Source organism: Melanerpes formicivorus, unplaced genomic scaffold (assembly GCF_026170545.1).
Source record: "Melanerpes formicivorus ecotype bairdi unplaced genomic scaffold, bMelFor1.0.p_v2 SCAF_11, whole genome shotgun sequence".
In the NCBI taxonomy this organism is placed as follows: domain Eukaryota; kingdom Metazoa; phylum Chordata; class Aves; order Piciformes; family Picidae; genus Melanerpes; species Melanerpes formicivorus.
Genome location: NW_027142363.1, coordinates 15,524,827 through 15,545,668, shown reverse-complemented (window position 1 = coordinate 15,545,668; position 20,842 = coordinate 15,524,827). Strand labels below are relative to the sequence as shown.

Sequence of the window (20,842 nt, the reverse complement as noted above, 5' to 3'; positions counted from 1 at the left end):
GGAGCAGCTGAGAGATTTTTATTACAATTTAATAGTCTATATCAAATTTCACTGGTGCCACATGAAATGTTTTCAAATACTGCAGATCTAGATGCTAGCACTTGTCTGCCTGGTACACCACTTTAGAGCCTTTCTGTTGGATTGTACTCAACTACATAACTGTTTCCATTCAGATGGTGAGTCCCATTGTCATATTTTGCCATCACTTTTATTAACAAATGCATTTTGCAGAATTAAGCCACTTAAAAGCAATGACTTACTGAGAAATCTTGAGGCCAGGGTGATTTATTTTTCACCATTTTTCATCTATGTGGTGCAGGATTTCAGTGTGTGAATCCAGCACAGCCCTTTCTGCATAGGACAGGGTATGTTTCTTAGAATAGATTTTCACAGATATCTTTACATCCATGACCTGGTTTAGGGGTCAGAGCTACTCTTACTATTTGAAGCAAGAGTTGTGGAATCCAACCCAAGGTGCTCTAATCCCATAACCTGCGGCAGTAGTCATAGCAGCTGTGTGTGTCATACCACGAGGGTGTGGAAGCTTCTCTCTTACATTTATGTTCTTCCTGTCCTCCTTGCTTTCTTCCCTAAGACACAATAAGAGGTTTCATCTCTTTAAAATTGCTTTTGACTGTGTGAGAGAGCCCTGTCTTGAACATGTGAATCACCTGGGGATGTGATGATTACATTAAGAACTGAGGAATGCCTCAACAAAGACAAGCACATCCTCGATGGCTTGCCTCATAAGACAGCTACTGTCCAGGGCTGTGGTGTAAAGACCCCATGAAATGTGCAACAAAGACAAGTTCATAGTGAACAACCTGATGTGTCAGCTCTGTCCACTGAGACCTGGCAGCCACATATGCATATGTGACTAGGGTGTGGGCCAGGTGGAGCTGCAATGAAAGAACCAGGAACAATATAGTCACAGACTCAATCTTTTAGTCACAGAATCACAGAATCACTCACGTTGGAAGAGACCTCAAAGATCATCAAGTCCAACCTGTCACCACAGACCTCATGACTACTAAACCATGGCACCAAGTGCCACGTCCAATCCCTGATATAAAAGCCCTGAATTTATGGGGGGAATATCACTTGGGACATCTCAGGCTGGAAGCAGCAGCCCAGGACATCTTTCCTGTCATCACCACCACCACCAAAGAAAGACCATGGGGTGGTAACTATTTCTTCTGCTCTCTCTTTCTACTTTTCCCCCTCTCCCTCTCTCCCTTTTCTTCTTTTCTCTGTTTATTTATTCTCTCTCTCTTTTCAATAAATAGTCTCATCATGACCTTGTTTGTGTCTTAATTTCACTCAGGAGAATGTTCAAAAGAGAACAGCATCTCCTTCCCAACCTTCAGACCGAGACACTGGGGTAACTGGATATCTTTTCTCCCTAAGAATATTTACTACCTTTGTTTAAAAAAATCAGATCTCCAGCAAGCAAACAAAAACCCCCAACTTGTTGAAATCTTGGCTCAATTTTTTTCTGTAGTGACCTCCTGCATGATTAATTACACATTTTGTGCTAACACTATTTGCCATGCTTAAAATAGTCTTGAATTTCTCATCATTTAACTGTGCCAAAAGTATCTTTATTTTTGTACTTTGTGAAACAGAAATGCAAATGTCTAACCCAGGCTGCTTATTATTCAACATAGCATGTTTCCAGTGATCATTTGGTCCTCATTTTTAATCTAGATAAGAAAGTCACTGATGTGAATTTCCTCCAGTATTTTGATGTCTCTGCAGGATGCAGGTACACTTTCCTGCTAATCCTCTGGAATAGCAGCTGAATTTAATGGTATGCACAGTCAGAGCTAGGCAGATCTGTTCTGATTGTTGGGATACCTCTCATAACCTGGGATATCTTTTGTAATTCCTGTGTCTCTCCTTTCTGCAGCAGCTACCATGAGTTCAATACAAGTACATATGCAGTGAATCAACAGAAAATACCCCAACACTGAGCAACTTTTCAGCCTGGGGTATATGAACCACTGAGAGTCTGTGGAATACTTGAAAGACATCTGTGAAAGATTCCAAAGTCCAAAGTGCTACACAAGACCCCACAAACAGGCATTTTCTAACAACCTGGTGGCCTTCTATGAGCAGGTGACAAAATTCATAGATGAGGGGCGAGCAACTGATGTCATTTACCTGGACCTGAGCAAAGCCTTCGACACTGTCCCGCACCACATCCTGGTCTCCAAGCTGGTGACACATGGGTTTGATGGGTGGACCACTAGATGGATAAGGAACTGGCTTGATGGCCGCACCCAAAGAGTGGCTGTCAATGGCTCCATGTCCCAGTGGAGGCCAGGGACAAGCGGAGTCCCTCAGGGATCAGTCCTGGGACCTGTCTTATTCAACATCTTTGTGGGGGACATGGACAGTGGCATTGAGTGCACCCTCAGCAAGTTTGCTGATGACACCAAGCTGTGTGGTGCAGCAGACACGCTGGAGGGAAGGGAGGCCATCCAGAGGGACCTTGACAGGCTGGAGAGGTGGGCACAAGCCAACCTCATGCAGTTCAATAAGAGTAAGTGCAGGGTCCTGCATCTGGGTCGAGGCAATCCCAGGCACAAATCCAGGCTGGGCAGTAACTGGCTGGAAAGCAGCCCTGAGGAGAGAGACTTGGGGGTGCTGGTGGACAAAAAGCTCAACATGAGCTCTCAATGTGCTCTTGCAGCCCACAAAGCCAATCAGATCCTGGGCTGCATCAGGAGAAGTGTGGCTAGCAGGTCGAGGGAGGTGATCCTCCCCCTCTACTCAGCTCTGGTGAGACCCCACCTGGAGTACTATGTCCAGTTCTGGAGCCCCTATTACAAGAGGGATGTGGACGTGCTGGAAGGTGTCCAGAGAAGGGCCACAAGGATGATCAGAGGGCTGGAGCACCTCTCCTATGAGGACAGACTGAAGGAGTTGGGACTGTTCAGTCTGCAGAAGAGAAGGCTCCCAGGTGACCTAATTGTGGCCTTCCAGTATCTGAAGGGGGCCTACAGGAAGGCTGGGGAAGGACTTCTCAGGATCTCAGGTAGTGATAGGACTAGGGGGAATGGAATGAAGCTGGAGGTGGGGAGATTCAGGCTAGATGTCAGGAGGAGGTTCTTCACCATGAGAGTGCTGAAACCCTGGTATGGGTTGTCCATGGAGGTGGTCGAGGCCCCATCCCTGGGGGTGTTTAAGAGCAGGCTGGATGAGGCTCTGTCCAGCCTGATCTAGTGTGGGGTGTCCCTGCCCATGGCAGGGGGGTTGGAACTAGATGATCCTTGTGGTCCCTTCCAACCCTGAATGAAACTATGAAACTATGAAAGTATGCATCTCCACTGGATACATCTAAAAAATACATGCGCTGAGGGAGGTAGACAACCCCTACACCAAAATGTTCACCATATTCGGATGATATTAGACCAAAAATAATCAATGCAATCACTATTAAATGTCAGAAACAGATTCATCACTTGTCTCCTAGATGCAACAATCTACATCACTGACACTTTAGATCTGTAAGTAGTTCAGTCTCAATCCTACGCTGTAAGCAATTTGGAAATGTTTGAGCATAGAAAAGTGAAATGAAAAATCACCAACTGTGTTTCTCTGCCAAATACAACATTTGGAGTTCCTACCCGGGTGTGGAAAAGCAGGGATGAGAGTGCTATTATATTAAGTTTTACAATTAAATTCAAACACAATTTAGAACTCTATCTGAATTAAACTCCTTTTGACTCTCTGTACATCTAAATAAAACTTCTCATGCCTTTTTTCATTTGTTCTTAGAACACCAATGGCAACTGTTTAACAAAGTTGTGATAGAAAACACAACAAACAAAAAATCCCAACCCAAGCCTGAGTGAGGAAGAGAGTAATTACAGAAGTAGAAAGTTAGACAAAACATAGAGTGAGAATGTAATTTCCTACTTATGGTTCGTTCTTTTTACTTTGTGCTTTCCTTCTAAGGGTCTGCTTTTCTTAGAATCATAGAATCATTAACATTGGAAGAGATCTATAAGATCATTGAGTCCAACCATAACCCAACTACCATGACCACTAAACTATATCCTGAAGCACCACATCTCCAGGGATGGTGACTCCACTACCTCTCCTGGCAGCCTGTGCCAATGCCTCACCACTCATTCAGCAGAGAAATCTTTCTTAATATCCAATGTAGACCTCCCCTGGCACTACTTAAGCACATTTCCTCTAGTTCTATTGCTAGTTTCTTGGGAGAAGACACCAACACTAGCCTCACTACAACCTCCTTTCAGGTAGTTGTAGAAAGCCATAAAATCTCCTTAGCCTTCTCTTCTCCAGACTAAGCAACCCCAGGTCCCTCAGCTGCTCCTTGTATGACATGCACTTCAAACCCCTTGCCGGTCTTGTTGCTCTTCTCTGGACATGCTCCAGCACCTCAATGTCTTTCCTATACTGTGGAGTCCAGAAATGAATTCAATGATGTGGCCTCATCAGGGCAGAGTACAGGGGTACAATCCCTTCCTTACTCCTGCTGGACACACTGGTTTTGATACAGGCCAGGATGCCATTGACCTTCTTGGCCACCTGGGGACAGCTCCTGTCAATGTTCACATTTCACTGGCCACTGGGCTGCTTTCCAGCTGCTCTTCCCCAAGCATGGAGTGTTTCTTGAGGTTGTTGTGACCAAAGCACAGGACCCAGAACTTGATCTTGTTAAATCTCATCCCACTGATCTAACTTGTCCATATCTCTCTACAGTGCCTTCCTGCCCCTGAGTACATCAACACTACTGCTCAATTTAGTGTCATTTGCAAACTTAATCCAGCCAAGAGTCCACCTGTTCATGCCATGGGTCACAAGTTTCTTGAGGAGAATCTTGTGGGAGATGGTGTCAAAGGCTATACTATAGTCCAGGTAGACAGTGTCCACAGCCTTTCCTTCATCCACTAGGTGGGTCACCTAGCCATAGGAAGAGGTCAGGTTGGTCAAGCAGGACCTGCCTTTCATGAGTCCATGCTGGCTGGGCCTGATCCCACCATTGTCCTGCACTTGCCATGTGAGTGCACTCAAGATGAACTGGTCCATAATCTTCCATGGTACTGAGATCAGGCTGACAGGCCTGGAGATCCCTGGATCCTCCTTTTGACCCTTTTTGTACTGGGTGTCACGTCAGCAAGCTTCCAATTGTCTGGCACCTCCCCTGTTAACCAGGGCTGCAGATGTATGATGGAGAGTGGCTTGACAAGCTCCTCTGCCAGCTCCCTCAGCAGTCTTGTGTGAATCTCATTTAGCCATATAGACACCCCGTAGTGTCCAGGTGGCACAGCAGGTCATTAACTACTTCCTGCTGGATTATGGGGAGTGGATACTGCTCTCCATCCCTATCAGGAGGCTTAATACCCTGAGAATGATGGGTATGACTATTAAAGGCTAAGAAAAAGAAGGCATTAAATACCTCAGCCTTTTCCTCATCCTTGATAGTAATGTTCCCCCCTGCATCTAGTAAAGGGTGGACATTGTTCTTGGCTTGCTTTTTGTTAATGTAGTTGTAAAAACCTTTTTTTATTTTCCTTTGTAATCCCTCACAGCAGAGGCCAGGTTAAATTAGAGCTGGGTTTTTGCCTTTCTGATGTTCTCTCTGCATGACCTACCTAATCTCTGTATTCTTCCTGAGTTGCTTGCCCCTCTTTCCAAAGGTGCTAAACTCTCCTTTTTCCCTGAGCCCCTGCAAGAGCTCCTTGGGCCAGGCTGGTTGTGGACTGTGTTATATTGTGTTAACGTTTCTATTGCTAACTTTCAGGAGGGTTAAATAAAACAGAAACACTCTTAAATGAACTTGAGATCACAGCTGATAGAAGCTGGGCAGAGAATTTTAAAGCATGGATGTGTTAAAATGCTTCAATTTTGTTGAAAGCAGATTTCCATCTTGAAGGGTGTCCTGGGTTAACAAAGCCTGCTGTAACAGGCAAGCACCCAGCCCCACACACAGACAGGAGGGAAAATAACACAGAAACCCCTCTAGGTTGAGAAAAGGAGTTTACTGAGATTCTATGCTGTGCAATTACCTTAGCAAAGACAGAAGTAGCAGCAGAAGCCAGCAATGAAACAGTTCACTCCACCCAAGCATGCAGCAGCCAGCACAGATGAAAAGACATCTCAAAATGGAAACCAGAAGCAGCAAGTGGAACAGGAAGCCTCTCATGTTACTGAACTTCAAGCCCCCATGATACTTGGCTTCAGCCAGCACTTTCATTTTGAAGCTGCATGATGGCAGCATGGTATTGAATACACATCAGCAGATTTAACTCAACCCATGTCAAATGGCTACTACAAATAAGCCAAGTAAATAGCAAACACCATGTCCTATACTGGATGAGTAAGCTTGGGATTTCTGCATCTTTTAAACATACAACTATTTACTAAAAGTCATCACATCTCACAGTTAGAACCCAGAAGGCAGACTTTTTCTTTTAAGACATTCCTTCCTTTGGCTACTCCTTTACCCACTGGCTATTTGTCCTTGAGCATAACCTAAGCACATTTTATCTTTGCCTAGGCCAACACAATAGAAGACAGAGGCTTGAAGGGCACACCTGCAGGGCCTCCAACCCCCTTGGGTTGTAGGAAGTGGGGAATGTATCCAGCTGAAGCTGGCAAGTTACATGCAGGTCATTCACCTCACCACTACTTGACCAAATTGCAACACAGTTTAAAACTAGCTCCTGCATCTCCCATCCGCTAGTGCAGGCTGACCATATTAGCATAGCTCTTACTAACTTCCTTCTTGACTTCTTGCTCATACACTGAGAAATTAACTACTTGAAAATATTTACTTTTTATGTTAGTACCTGAGCCCTACAGGAGTTATTCCTACTATTATATAGTAGTTAAAAGCAACCCATTGCGCTCAGCAGGCTGACACCCAGCTAAAAACAGGGATTTGCAGTGTCTGGAGATAGGCAGCAGCTACCAGCACTGAAACAAGATGATGCTGATTGCCTTACCAAAAGACAACCCATTCTCCTTCATGGTCCCATTGCGTTCTGTACCTCTAATTTGGCAAAATATTCTAATCTCACACAGCAACCCTGGAAGCATACAACCTCTAGTTAAAAGATTTCTGCAAGTATCAGTGCTTGTCCTAAAAATGTGTGAGTCAGGTCACGAGTGGCACACATTTAACATTGTAGCCACAGGGGATATATATTTGCCTCTTAACTAAGTGGTAAGAGTAATGGAAGTAACCATCCTTTTCCTTTTCCCTCACTTCCAGATAATCTGTTATTTTAGAAAGCACTGTCTCAGCAAATATGCTGCATCTGATGCTTGGTCATCGAGCATATGTGATGGCAGAGACAAGAAAAAGATTACATATATGACCACATATGTGTACACATTTTGCTACAGGTAGACAATGGTTCCTTTTGAAATACACATGAATTATCAATCTGTTTTGACCTAAATGAATCTATATCATATAACATAGTATATCTGAAAGCAGTGATGCAAGAGCCTGGATGTCTTTTTATAAGCAGCTGTTACCTTGGAAACCACTACTGAAAATGAAGATTTTGTCTTCATAGCAAAGGCCCATGCTATCCAGTTACCCCAAAATTTACCTGATCTTTTCCTGACCAATCTGAAACACAAAGATTGGCTGTTGGATGTTCCAAGCTCCTTTCTACTCTAAAATTATATCTTGCAAGTTTTGTGATTCCCAATAGCAAACAGAATCTCTTATTTCCTATCAAAACTTATTTCCTATCAAAAACTTATTTATATCCTTTGATTCAATAGGTTGGAAGACAAGAATGAAGCCTTCATGGAAATCAGAAAGATGTTTTCTGAGGTTTGTCTGCAACATTCAACAGCACTCCAAACAGTATTGTCACAGTCTGAAATTCCTGGGAAATGTAATGATCTGAGATTGTGTTGGTTTGGGGCATTTGTCAAGCTTTCCACAACTCTTCAGTTGCATATAGTCTCCTAACTCATGTTTCAGCATGAGCACACAACGCAGAAATTTCCTAGGTGGCTTCCTTTTCAAATATTCCCCTATGACTATTATTGCTTTTCCTAGATTTTCATTCCTAAATTTTGACCTGCATATGGGAAGATGTGCCAACAGGAAGGACACAAGATCTATTCTAAATCTCTTCTAAAGAAAGCTACATATGTTAAATAACAAGAAGACAAAGCAGAACATGATTGTTTGACTCGGGACTGAGCAGCTGTGGTAAATTACCAAGGTATGAGGGCCTGTTGGCTAATATTTGAGAGCAGGCAACCCATTTTACCAGTTTGTCTTTTGCACCAATTTACATTTTTATGCCTGGGAAAACATTCATAAAATATTGACCACAGCATCACAGATAAATAAATAAATCAATCTAATTTCTTGGCTTAGGTTGTCTTGTTGTCTTGTTGCTCTTATTTCCAAAGCAAACATCTCATTTGACCTGTCTTATTTGTGACATCAGGACTAAGACAAAAAATAATCACAGTTTCCTCTGAGCACTGACAGTGCTGTACTGGGAGATATGAACCTAAAAATACCACTGTTCAATATGCAGACTCACCCTAAGGATTTCTCGTAGCTGCAGGTACTGTGCTGTTATCAGGAAAAATCTCAGTGGAAAAGAAACATGAATTCTAAGAGCATGAAATCCTTTGTAAGAGCACTGAGGGCTTAACCTTCATATGGCAAAAGCACAGTATGGAACTAAATAGATGCTATAAAAACTTCTAGTAATACACATGTCCTGCTGTTGGGAAAATGTTCATGATGAGAAAAAAGGTCAATGACATCACAACGGTCAGTGAAATCTCCAAGAGGACATGACCTCCAGTGTGAGGTCCTATTCACTGTTACCATGAAAGGCTGCTTGAAGTGTAGAAGTCTTTACTGAATCCTACACAGCCACTGTGACAAACATTTCCTTCTCCCCTGCCATCTCCATCTTGTTCACAATTGTGCTGTGTTCCTTTAAAAAAATGACAGGGCTATTTGACTCCCTGCAGAGCAGTCTTATGGAGAACATCTGCTGGGCCTACTCAAGGGGGAGGAATACCCTGAGGATGGAGCATATGGCAGGAAAGAGCAACTCTCAGAAAACTTGGCAATCACCAGATCTTACAGAATGACTGCAACATAGAACAGGGACTGAAGCAGTCAATCTACCCTCAGGGATGAGAAGAGGACATTTCCCAAGGACTGGAGGCAAAAGAGAGTAGGGCAGACTCAGGCACAGTGATTGAAATAGTCTGGATGTGAAGACCCATTTTCAAGGACAGAAAGAGCAGGAGCTGAAGGAACAAGTGATTTAAAATGCTTTTTACTTTCTGTTGTGCCTGACTTTTTGCATTGAATTTTTCTTATGTTCAAAGTTTCTAGTTCACATTATAACGACACATAGCATTTCCCCACCTGAGTTTCAAAGCTTTTTGATCTTTGAGGAGTTCATGGTTGAAGTAGATTAAATTCCTGGCAGATATGGGGTCCTGTCGCTGGCCATCAGCCTCTCTGATGTCCCATTCTTACTTGCAATATTCTGATGAACATACTATTGATACCTGCTCAGCATAATTTTCTAGTACAGCATGTGGATGAAACCTAGGAGATGTCTAACTGCCCGCCCTAGTTAGAGAAGGACAGGTAACTGCTCAAGAAAGTACAGCAAAGGCTATGAAGATGGTTAGAGGACTAGAGCATCTCTCTTAGGAAGAAAGGCTGAGACTTGGGGCTTTTTAGCCTAGAGAAGACTTATAAATACTTAAAGTGTGGGAGTCAGGAGGATGTGGCCAGTGTTCTTTCAGTGGTGCCCAGTGTCAGGACAAGAGGTAATGGGCACAAACTTGAACATAGGAAGTTCCATCTGAACATGAGGAGGCACTTCTTAACTCTGAGAGTGGTAGAGCATTGGAACAGTTTTCCCAGAGAGGCGGTGGAGTCTCCATCTCTGGAGTAATTTTGAAGCCCACCTGAACATATTCCTGTGCAGCCTGCTGTAGGTGAGCCTGCTCTAGCATGGTGCATTGGACTAGATGATCTCTAGAGGTCCCTTCCAACCCCCATTCTGTGATTCTGTGACTGAAGCAATGGCTCTGGGGCATTCCACCTGTAACTGCTGCCTCACAGACTCTCATGTTAGGTGAACTAACAGAAAAATAGTGAGCATTTCATCAAAGTTTGTCCTGTGTTTCAAGAAAGTCCTTCAACACACATACATTGCCATGGAATGTTCCTTTTTCTAACAACATCACACTTCCTGATTAAAAGCAGCTCTAGCTATGGTGAAAAAGGCAGGCATTAATTGCTCTGAAAATACAATTGTGTTGGTACCCAGTAGAAACTTACAGAATAAACAATAGCTGAAAGCCTCAAATTATTATTTGGTATTTTTCCTGAACCTAACTGGGAGAGATTGCTTGGCAATTTCCAGTGCCTTCCACCAGCTGAGCTGATTAGTCCATGATCCATGTTGAGCAATGTAATGTAAGTCGCCTGTCACTGGGAGCATTTGCTACCAGCTGAGCACACTCACAGGGACAATTAGCAAGGCTCAGGCAGCGTGCAATCCCTTGTTATGCGGCGATAATGTTTATTTTTCCTTTCAAGCCTCATTCTAAGGAGCAGTGTGAAGCAAAAGAGGTTTTGAGAACTAAATGAGGAAAATTTCCCCTCTAAGGTGAAAAACTATGATGCCACACACTCCCCCACCTTGTGTATTGATACTGATAGAGAACTTTGCAAAGGGACTGGCTTTGGTCTAGTCAGTTCCATGTCAACCTTGTTCCAAGAAGGGGAATTTACAGTTAATTTATCAGAATATCCCTGTTTCTGATTTAAACTAGAAATAAATAAATACATAAATAGAGGTGTAAAAGATCTGTAATCCCATTACAATAGCTATCTAGAATTCAAGAGATACAGCAGAATGCTTACAAAACAGTTAAATCAGATGAGTTCCTCACCTTGGCCATACATCACTTTTTAAAGTGAAAGAGCAAAGAAGGTTGAAGTAGGTCAAAATAAATGTAATGCCAATTTATTATCTCAATTAAAATTCTGTCACTTTGCCCTTTCATGGGAAATACAAATTCTGTGCATTTTGTGAGAATACTAATGAGAATGCACTCTGGTTCTGAGATAATTTTAGTTTCAGCAATAGGAATGAAAATTACTTGAAATCAGCTTGTAATTAGCCAAGATTCTTAATGTTGTGGTAGTAATCATAACAGGAATGTAACTGAACATTTTGTAATGGTGAAAAAATGCTGTATCTGAACTTGTAATATTATTAGCATCAACACACTCCTCCTCCTTTCTTCACATTGCAATTTGTGTTTTGCTTCTCAGTCAAATTTGAACAAGCTTCTCCATGTTCAAGAATTTTTCACTTTAGTTGAACACCCCCCCCCACCAAATACCCATCCCAATCCCGTTCCACTCTATGAATTATCACATATAATTTCATCACATAAGGAATTTAAGCATTAAGGAAGTGAGATGTAAACCTTGAGAGAAAGATCCTACATATCCTGTTAGAAGGTAAGTTTAAGTGAAATAAGCTTTAATTTTTGAATATAAGGCTTGACACCATGTTTACAACAGTGGAGCTGGTCAGATTCTCTCCTTTCCTATTCCCCTCCATATATTTGTAAATGAGCACAAGTTAGAAGCAGCAGAAATTATGTGGAAAAACCCAAACCCAAACCAAGCAGCAAAACCCAAACAAAATCCAAACAAGAATGTAAAATGTCTCACATTTATGCTTACACATTTGCTTAAACCCTCTTTTGCCTGGATTTATTACACTTCCCTTACACAGTGTGACAATTTTAGGCTGAGCCTTTAAGGAAGGGACAGTTACTGGAACACTCTGGCTGAATGTTTTGGTATAAAAATTGAAAACAAAGATAAGTCTAAATGAATTTCATTGGTAGATTGGTGGAATGCAACTTTAAATTTTTAGTTTTAGTTCAGTTTGAATCTCAGTCTGTCTTTTTCAGTCTGTCTGTTTCATCCTCTCTGAGCAGCAGCTGTTTTCTGTTTGTGCTGGCGGGTGCTGACCTTCAACTAACAGGTAAGAAACTAATTCTTGCATACGCTTTGAGCTAACAGAATTTCCTCCTTAATGGTTACCTTTTCTCTCTCTAACCCTTTTTGGGAAAAAAGGGAGGCAGGGGGGAAGGGGGTACAGTTGGGGGGACCTTTCTCCTCACTGGAGGAGGGAAAGATTTGCTGTGTTACGCTCTTTGTTGTATATTTCCGTATATATTGTAAATACTGTACATTGTGTACATATTCACTGCATCTCATCCTGCTTGTAAATATAGCTCTTATCCATTTCTGTTTCTCTGACTGAGTTAGCCGTGGTTTCTTTGTGTGGGAGGGCAAACTGAACCTTCTCTCACCACCACACACAGCCAAAACCCAAAACAACTGCCCTTAAACATATTTACAGTGCTACTAAACCACAGGGATTGAGAATGGAACAAAACCAGTTCAAGCTAGTATTCCTATGGCATAGGCAAATCTGAATCTGGAATAGAAGAGGCACAAGGCAATCAGCTGTTCAAATTAGGTAAGATAAACTTACGCTTGTTGTGTAAGCAGCTTCAGGATCATCCTCTAGCACTCGTGACAAACCAAAATCAGAGACTTTACACATGAGGTTACTGTTGACTAAGATATTACGGGCTGCCAAGTCACGGTGTACATAGCCCATGTCTGAGAGGTACTTCATGCCAGATGCAATCCCCCGCAGCATGCCAACCAGCTGGATGACTGTGAAGTGGCCATCGTGCTTCTGCAAAGTAAAGACGCAGGATCAAAGAATGTAGCTACTTTTCATCATTTTCACATTAATGTAGGTAACAGTGTATATTTAAATACATTTCTAGTATTTGCAGTTGATTAGATAGTGTTGGATGATAGGTTAGACTCCATGATCTCAAAGGTCTCTTCCAACCTGGTCTATTCTATTCTATTCTATTCTATTCTATTCTATTCTATTCTATTCTATTCTATTCTATTCTATTCTATTCTATTCTATTCTATTCTATCCCATGCAACCAACCTGACCAAGCTTATTTTTCTGGTATTTAAGTTGGTCAGCAGTTCAAGCTATCCCATTTCTCATTGGGAAGTTTATCCCCCTTTTCTTACATATTTTCACGTACTCCACAATCTTTTTACTAACAGCAGTTAATATCTTTTACCCTCAGATATGAAGAACTCTTTCCCCATACACTATTTTTGGATACAAGAATGACACTGCACAGGAAAATTGTCTCTTCATCTCTTACTCCATGGCCTCAGGAAACAACTTCCTGCTCCCCTTTTGCCTCTGCCACGATCGTCTGTGTGAGGTACTGATGTTACCTTGCTTTTTGCTTGTTTTGGAGGGCTTGTTTGTTTGAAAAATAAAATAAACCTGGAAAAAATGAGGGGCTTTACCTTCTATCCGTTCTGCACCTAATGCTATACAATCTCTGAACACTAGATTAGAAAACAGATTCAGGTTGCAGGTCATGTAGCTTTTCCAAAGTCTTCCTGGCTGACTAAGCCCATTTAGCTCAGACCCATGAGTGCATTAAGCAGCTTAACTCCTGCTGAAATCTATTGGAGTTGAACATGTAAATAATACTTATGTCATTAACTACGCTCAGCCACTTGGTCAGTCCTGGTGGGCCTTAATTTCCCACTTACAACACTAAAGTTAACACTTCTAAGCCTGCTACATTAGAAGGCTCCTGAATTATGTGGCACTGGGGACCAAGCAAGTATCCATACAGAGATCTGCTTATTGTTTCTTTGACTGGTTTAGGTCCACTCTAGATACCATTTACAGAGCACAGCTTGCAGCAGTATTTTTTTTGTGACCTCAGCTGGCAGATGTTTAGCTTTTTGTGGATTATTCAGTGAGCCAGGCTTTTATGGTAACAAGAGCAGCTTCTCTGCAAGCATCTTAACGTTCCATATTTTCTTGTGACATCCTCGGCACTGAGCTACAGACACGTAGCAGGTTTTCTGATAAGCATTCAGGGTATTCCTATTGTGTAGCTCATACATTGAAGCATGATATTTGTAGGGGACAAATTCAGTAAACTTCCACAGATTCACAGATTTGACTGGGTTGAACAACATTGTCAAAGGTTGTCTTGTCTGACTCCCCTGCAGTGAGCAGGGACACCTCCAAACAGATAGGCTGCCCAGGTCCACATCAAGTCTGATCTTGAATGTCTCCAGGAATGGGGCCCCAACCACATCCCTGGGCAACCTGCTCCAGTATTTTACCACCCTCATTGTAAAGAACTTTCTCCTTATGTCCAACTTAAAATTACCCTGCTCCAGTTTAAAACCATTGTCTCTGGTCCTATCACTGCAAGCTCTTCCCCTTGTGTCAGTGCTCTGGAACATCTTTTACTCTAAATTGCCCATACAAAAGTGCAGACAGATCTCTCAGAGTAATTGTCACACCTATAGCAACCCCCATGCCTTTGTTGTCTCCATGAGAACCACCTGAAAGCAATTAGTTCTGCAGACCACTCAGGTGAGGGCCAAGACACAAGTGTGATAGCCAGACATTTTACAGAGGGCCATCTGCTGTTATGGGCCTATGATATTCCCTGTCACAGGCCCCTACCACAAGGGGAACTTCTCAAAGGCCAAAACACCCCATCTAGCCATTAAGCAAAGAGAGACAAAAGAGAATATTCTTAAGTACTTCAAGATCCTTCCTATAAAGGAAGGATGTGAACTCTATCCAACATATATTTTATTTATTTTATTTTATTTTATTTTATTTTATTTTATTTTATTTTATTTTATTTTATTTTATTTTATTTTATTTATTATTTTACTATTTTAGCTGTAGAATTAGGATTTGGAACAAAGCACCTATGACTTACTTCTGCAAAACAACCAACCAACCAAGTCCCTCCTGCCCCCACCACAAAGCACTAAACAAAAGCAAGCCCCTAAACCTCTAGATCTTACCTCCTCCTCATTATCATGAACAGCTCCATTCTTTCAACAAACTCCAGAGTCATCTGCAAAACCTCCCTTAACCTTTTGTCCCCTTAAATGACAAGCATTCATTCCTGCCTTTTTCAGTCTGTGCTCTTTAAAATCCAGACCATGCTTGACTGTTTTTTCATAAAACATAACCTTTTTCTGCTCTTTCCAAATCTCAGTGTTTGCCTTGCTGGTATAGTGGAAATGGCTGAGCTAAAAACAATCTCAATGTTTTTGCCATCCTCTCCCTCCTTCTTTCAAATTTCTTTGGGCATCTGCCTTGGAACAAAAACTTCCAAGCTTATCCCCACATTTAAGGAAATGACAGACTTTCTAACATACCAGTTGCAATTTTATTCTGTTCTCCCTCTTCCATTGTATATTTCTCTGCATCCTCTTCTGCCTGTATTCTCCTCTGTCCCTTCTCATGCTTGGTTTTATATCTTTTTATTGCCAACTGCAACTTTTCCTGTCAGTGTTAACAATCTTCTCTCAGATCTCTCTGTAATCACTTTCCATGCCTGTTGTACTCCCTTAAAATCTATAAACTTTTATTTTCTACTGTATCAAAATATTTGTCTGATTTAGGCTGCTCAGGACAGAACCTATGGGCCGTATTTGACACTTGGAAAATTCAACTAAGTATGAAACTGGCCTTGTGCTTTCAGCATTTGTAAATCCCCATGTACACCTGTCAGACCAACTCATTATCCTGTTTCATTCACTTGTCTTTTAGGGACATAAAACCCTCATCTGAATCTGAATGATATGGCTGTTATTATCCAGAGCTTTATTCTGATTCCCATGACTTAGATCTGAAATATGCTTTTGGTAGGATTCCCACTGGAGTGTTAATCAATACTGGCAGCTATTCAGACCACAGTGGACTTAACCACATTTATCTTATAATTCCATCAAATTTTAATCAGGCTTTAATGGCTTTGCCAAATAAACTTTTCTCAGCAGTATAGTATAGAGGCAATATCTGAGTAGTCACCATTGCATTTATGTAGCCTTGGAAATGCCCCAAAATAAGCATTTCTTTTTTCATTCATTTTGAAAGCCTTATGTACATGGAATCTTCTGTTACAGACTTTTCAATATCACTGACAATAGCTGGTGAAGAGGGTCAGTTACTGTAGGGGAGGAAGGATGATAACCTAATTTTCTCTCATTCCTTTTCACGCTCTTGTTTCCAGCTGCAGCAGGCACTAATTCAGTGCTTTCCCACAAGTCCATGGAATCTGTTTTCACAGAAGGTATTTTCTGTATTAGTACTGAGTAAACTTTTGGAGTCATGGTCACTGATTTTTTTCTGTATTGTTTCTGGACTTTTCTCTATTCTGAAATCCAGTTTGTAATCTGCCATGTAAGTCAGAGCACTTTTACGCCCTTATATTCTTAGAAGAGTATAGGATTTCCTACAGGTCTAAATATTTTACTGAAGGTGATTTAGATATGATTTTAGATAGAAAATAGCATTGAAAATGCTATGTCTATGTCTAACTTAGATCATAGTTACCACCAATGGCTCCTACTGGTCAGTATATACATACAGTTTTTGCTATGTATTTATTGTTCCTATTCTAACATGCAAAGTAAATGATAGAACTTTACCAGGATAAATCTTCCAATATTCAAGCTGCAGTTTGGTATTTACAAGTATAACTCATGCATTCAGGTTCCTGTACCGAATAAGGTCAATTGCCAATTTCTTTAATCAACTGTTAACAGGGTCCCATACAATTAGTAGCACCTAATTTCATTAAATGGAATACATAAACCCCTGAAATTACTTTAGTTCATTTTAAATGCTACTGAGTGACCTTACACAAAAATACAAGTGCCTCTTCAGCCATTAAAAATACCTTTTCTAAAAATTATTAAATACATTTTTTACAAGATTAATCTATTCTGAACTCATTTTAGGATGAAATATCCTCTCTCAAATCTGGACAGAATAGCAGCTGTAGCCTTTCAACTTGCAATCCTGTTTTCCTTCCTCAGCTACATCAGTAAGAGAGGGATGTCCTGGAATACTCTGGCTCTGGGCAGCCTGATCTAGTGTGGGGTGTCCCTGCCCATGGCAGGGGGATTGGAACTAGATGATCCTTGTGGTCCCTTCCAACCCTGACTGATACTATGATGCTATGAATAACCAGATGTCTCTACCCACTTTGGTGCACTGGAATACAGCTGTCAGAATCACAGAGCTGGAAGGGATTTGAGGTGGGGTCAAATCACCTTTCCACCCTGTGTAATTTCTGACTTGCATTCCTAACCTGCAATTAAAGACCATTAGGGTCAGTATTTTTTATCCCACTCACTCTGTATCACACCTTAAATAAGACGCTCTCTTAAATAAGATGCCTCCCTTGAGAACGGCACTTAGACTGGCACAGATTTCAGTTCTTATTCACAACTACTTTTTATGCCCATGAAGACTAAATAACTATCTTGCTCTTTTCTTTGGGCTTAATGGTTCAGTCCAGAGATGTCACTTACTTGGTAAATATTCTTTGTGATTTTGTTGTGGACTCTGCCCAGCTACTCCATACAGTTCCTGCAGCATTAAGTTCTGAACAGAATACAATACTCTGAGGCCTCACTAAGCAAAAGTTACCTTGCAGACCTTGTAGGGGATAATCCTGTTCCTAGATTCTGTTTCACTGCAATGTGACATCCCAGACCTAATGCAACCTCCAGAATAATTTCTTCCAGCAGACTTCTTTCAAACCAGGTTTCTCTGTCCTCTATAGCTGATCATTCCATCCTTGGTGGAGTATCACGCTCTTGTCTTTACTTATTTCTAATTAGCTTTTAAAACTAAGTAGGTGTTAAATTATTTCTTAAATTTCTAGTGATTATTTTAAATTCTAGCTCCCTCCTTCTGTCTGCCTGTGTTTCTGCTCAACTTTGCACTGACTGAAATTTTTTTAAGTTTAGTTGCAATCTCAGGATGCAGAAAGTTAATAGAAGAAGAATAGAAGAATAGAATTAACCAGGTTGGAAAAAACCTTCAAGATCATCAAGTCCAACCTATCACCCAACACCATCTAATCAACCACTAAGTGCCTCATCCAGTCTCTTCTTAAACACCTCCAGTGATGGTGACTCCACCAACTCCCTGGGCAGCACATTCCAATGGCCAATCACTCTTTCTGTGAAGAACTTCTTCCTAACATCCAGCCTAAACCTCCCCTGGCACAGCTTGAGACTGTCCTCTTGTTGTGGTGCTGGTTGCCTGGGAGAAGAGACCAGCCACTGGCTGGTCTGTACCTGGCTACCACCTCACTTCAGGTAGTTGTAGACAGCAAGAAGGTCTCCCGTGAGACTCCTCCTCTCCAGGCTAAGCAACCCCAGCTCCCTCAGTCTCTCCTCACAGGGCTGTGCTCCAGACCCCTCCCCAGCTTTGTTGCCCTTCTCTGGACACCTTCCAGCATCTCAACATTTTTCCTAAACTGAAGGGCCCAGAACTGGACACAGGACTCAAGGTGTGGCCTAACCAGTGCTGAGTACAGGGCACAATGACTTCCCTGCTCCTGCTGACCACACCATGCCACCATGCCTGATGCAGGGCAAGATGCCATTTGCCTTCTTGGCCACCTGGGCACACTGCTGCCTCATGTTCAGCCTTCTATCAACCAGTACCCCCAGGTCCCTTTCTGCCTGGCTGCTCTCCAGCCACTCTGACCCCAGCCTGTAGCACTTCATGGGGTTGTTGTGGCCAATGTGTAGAACCTGGCACTTAGATGTGCTCAATCTCATGCCCTCGGACTCTGCCCATCTGTCCAGCATGACAAGGTCCCTCTGCAGAGCTCGCCCACCCTCTAACGGATCAACTCCTGCCCCCAGCTTGATGTCATCTGCAAATTTACTGATGATAAAGTCAATGCCCTCATCCAGATCATCTATGAAGATGTTGAACAGGATGGGGCCCAACACTGATCCCTGGGGGACCCCACTAGTGCCTGGCTGCCAGCTGGATGTGGCACCATTCACCGCCACTCTCTGGGCTCAGCCTGCAGCCAGTTCCTAACCCAGCTCAGAGTGCTGCTGGCCAAGCCATGGACTGACAGCTTGGCCAGGAGTTTGCTGTGGGGGACGGTGTCAAAGGCCTTGCTGAAGTCCAGGCAGACTACATCCACAGCCTGCCCCACATCCACCAGGCAAGGGGGTGAAAATATGGGGATCACAGGCTGCAGAACAACTCTACTTTCATCCAGAGTCCATTCTTTCTATACAGTACATAGCCAGTGCAGTGTCCAACAACAGACATTTAATGAAAATTGTATTGCTCTAGCTGCTCTTAAGGATCTCATGTGAGAGAGTTTCAAAGCCTTATTGAAGTCAAAATCCAAGACATTAACTGCTTCTCCCATACCTACAATGTCTGAGCCCTGTTACAAAAGGGAATCAGTCTGTTCAAGGTAATTTGTTCTTGACAAATCCAGATTGGCTCACACTTATCTTGCTGTTATCTTTAAGGTGCTTATAAATACTTTCTTGATAATTTGTTGCAGAAATGTTACAGCAGTTGACATTAAGCTGACTGGCCTGCAATTTCTGGCTTCTCTTCCTTTCTTTTTAAAGGCCTAGATAGCACTGGCTCTGTTCTGATTTCCTGGTTTCTTACATATTCTCCACATATCACAAAGATAAAGAGCACACTGAAAAGTGTGCATCTTCCCTACCAAATTCTTTTGACTTGAAATGCAATATGGCTTGTATTAAATTTCTTGTGGCTCAGTAGGAAGAATATACACAGTGATTAAAAATACCCATCATTTTAAAATTAACTTCTCAGAGCAGTAGCTGTCTCCAGCAGGGTGAAACATTGCTTGTGGACAAATGTTGGCTCTGTAGCATCAATGACAGCTTCTCAGTGTAATCTTCAATCACATAAATATATACTGCTTGTAATTTCACTATTAAGGTAACACATTCATTCAAACTTGGTTTCTAGTTGCTCAGTTTGGGGTTTTTTTTGCTTCAGAAAAAGTAACTGGTATCAACAGTCCCCAGTGCTGTTTTCCTCCTTTACAGAGTCACTTCTGAAAGCAAAACACCACTCATCCTGCAAGGAAATGAACATGCCTCCAATAAATAAAAGCACACATGAATGCTGCATGAGAAAGCAGGAGAAGGTGTATTTGTTATGAGCTTTAATGTTGCCTCTCTGGATGCAGATAAATAATAATAGGAACCATTAAACTCAGCAAAGGCCATCTGGTCTCGTTTCCCCAAAGCTGACTCTGTCTAGTGAGGCCATGTTAGATGGATGTACAACATAGACTCCACAACATCGTTTCATAGAACTTTCTACAAGCCTTCATTTTTCTTTTTCAAGTTTTCCTCCAAACACATTAAATGTAGGTGTCTGCCACAGCATCCAGCTCTAGTTAAAAGAAGGGTGAGCCTGAGCTGCTCTGAGGATAACTTCATAACAATCACAGAGCAATCACAGAGCAATATATCGCAGCATTTTCTCCTTCTAGTATATATTTATTTTTTTTTAAACACATTTTTACACTTAGCCTCTGCTAGACTGGCCTCAAGGGATGAAAATTTGGTGCTGAGTTCCAGGCTTTCATTTGCTGTACAGTCTGCTGCAGTTAGTGCTCTAAGGCAGTTAAGTACACATAGTTTTTAATAGAAACTTTAGAAAATACTTTCTTTAGAAGAGCAAAATATATTTTACAGCATTTTTACCTACTATGCATGACTGTAAATAAATCTAATCTAATATTTTTTTACAAGTATTGTAATATCCTGAAGTGGAAGGGTATATATCAGTCAGAATTTTTAAGGTAGCAAGAGGAGCATTAGTATTGCCAGTAA

The 20,842-nt window shown here is 41.8% G+C and overlaps 1 protein-coding gene across 1 annotated transcript in view; it reads right to left on the bottom strand.

Annotated features, from left to right (window-relative positions):
- EPHA6 (EPH receptor A6) overlaps positions 1-20,842 on the bottom strand; it is a 255,468-nt gene that overhangs the window by 47,611 nt on the left and 187,015 nt on the right. The window contains exon 11 of the mRNA XM_068144634.1: positions 12,582-12,791. Within this exon, the coding sequence (XP_068000735.1) occupies positions 12,582-12,791 (210 nt within the window). The remainder of the gene's footprint in view (positions 1-12,581; positions 12,792-20,842) is intronic.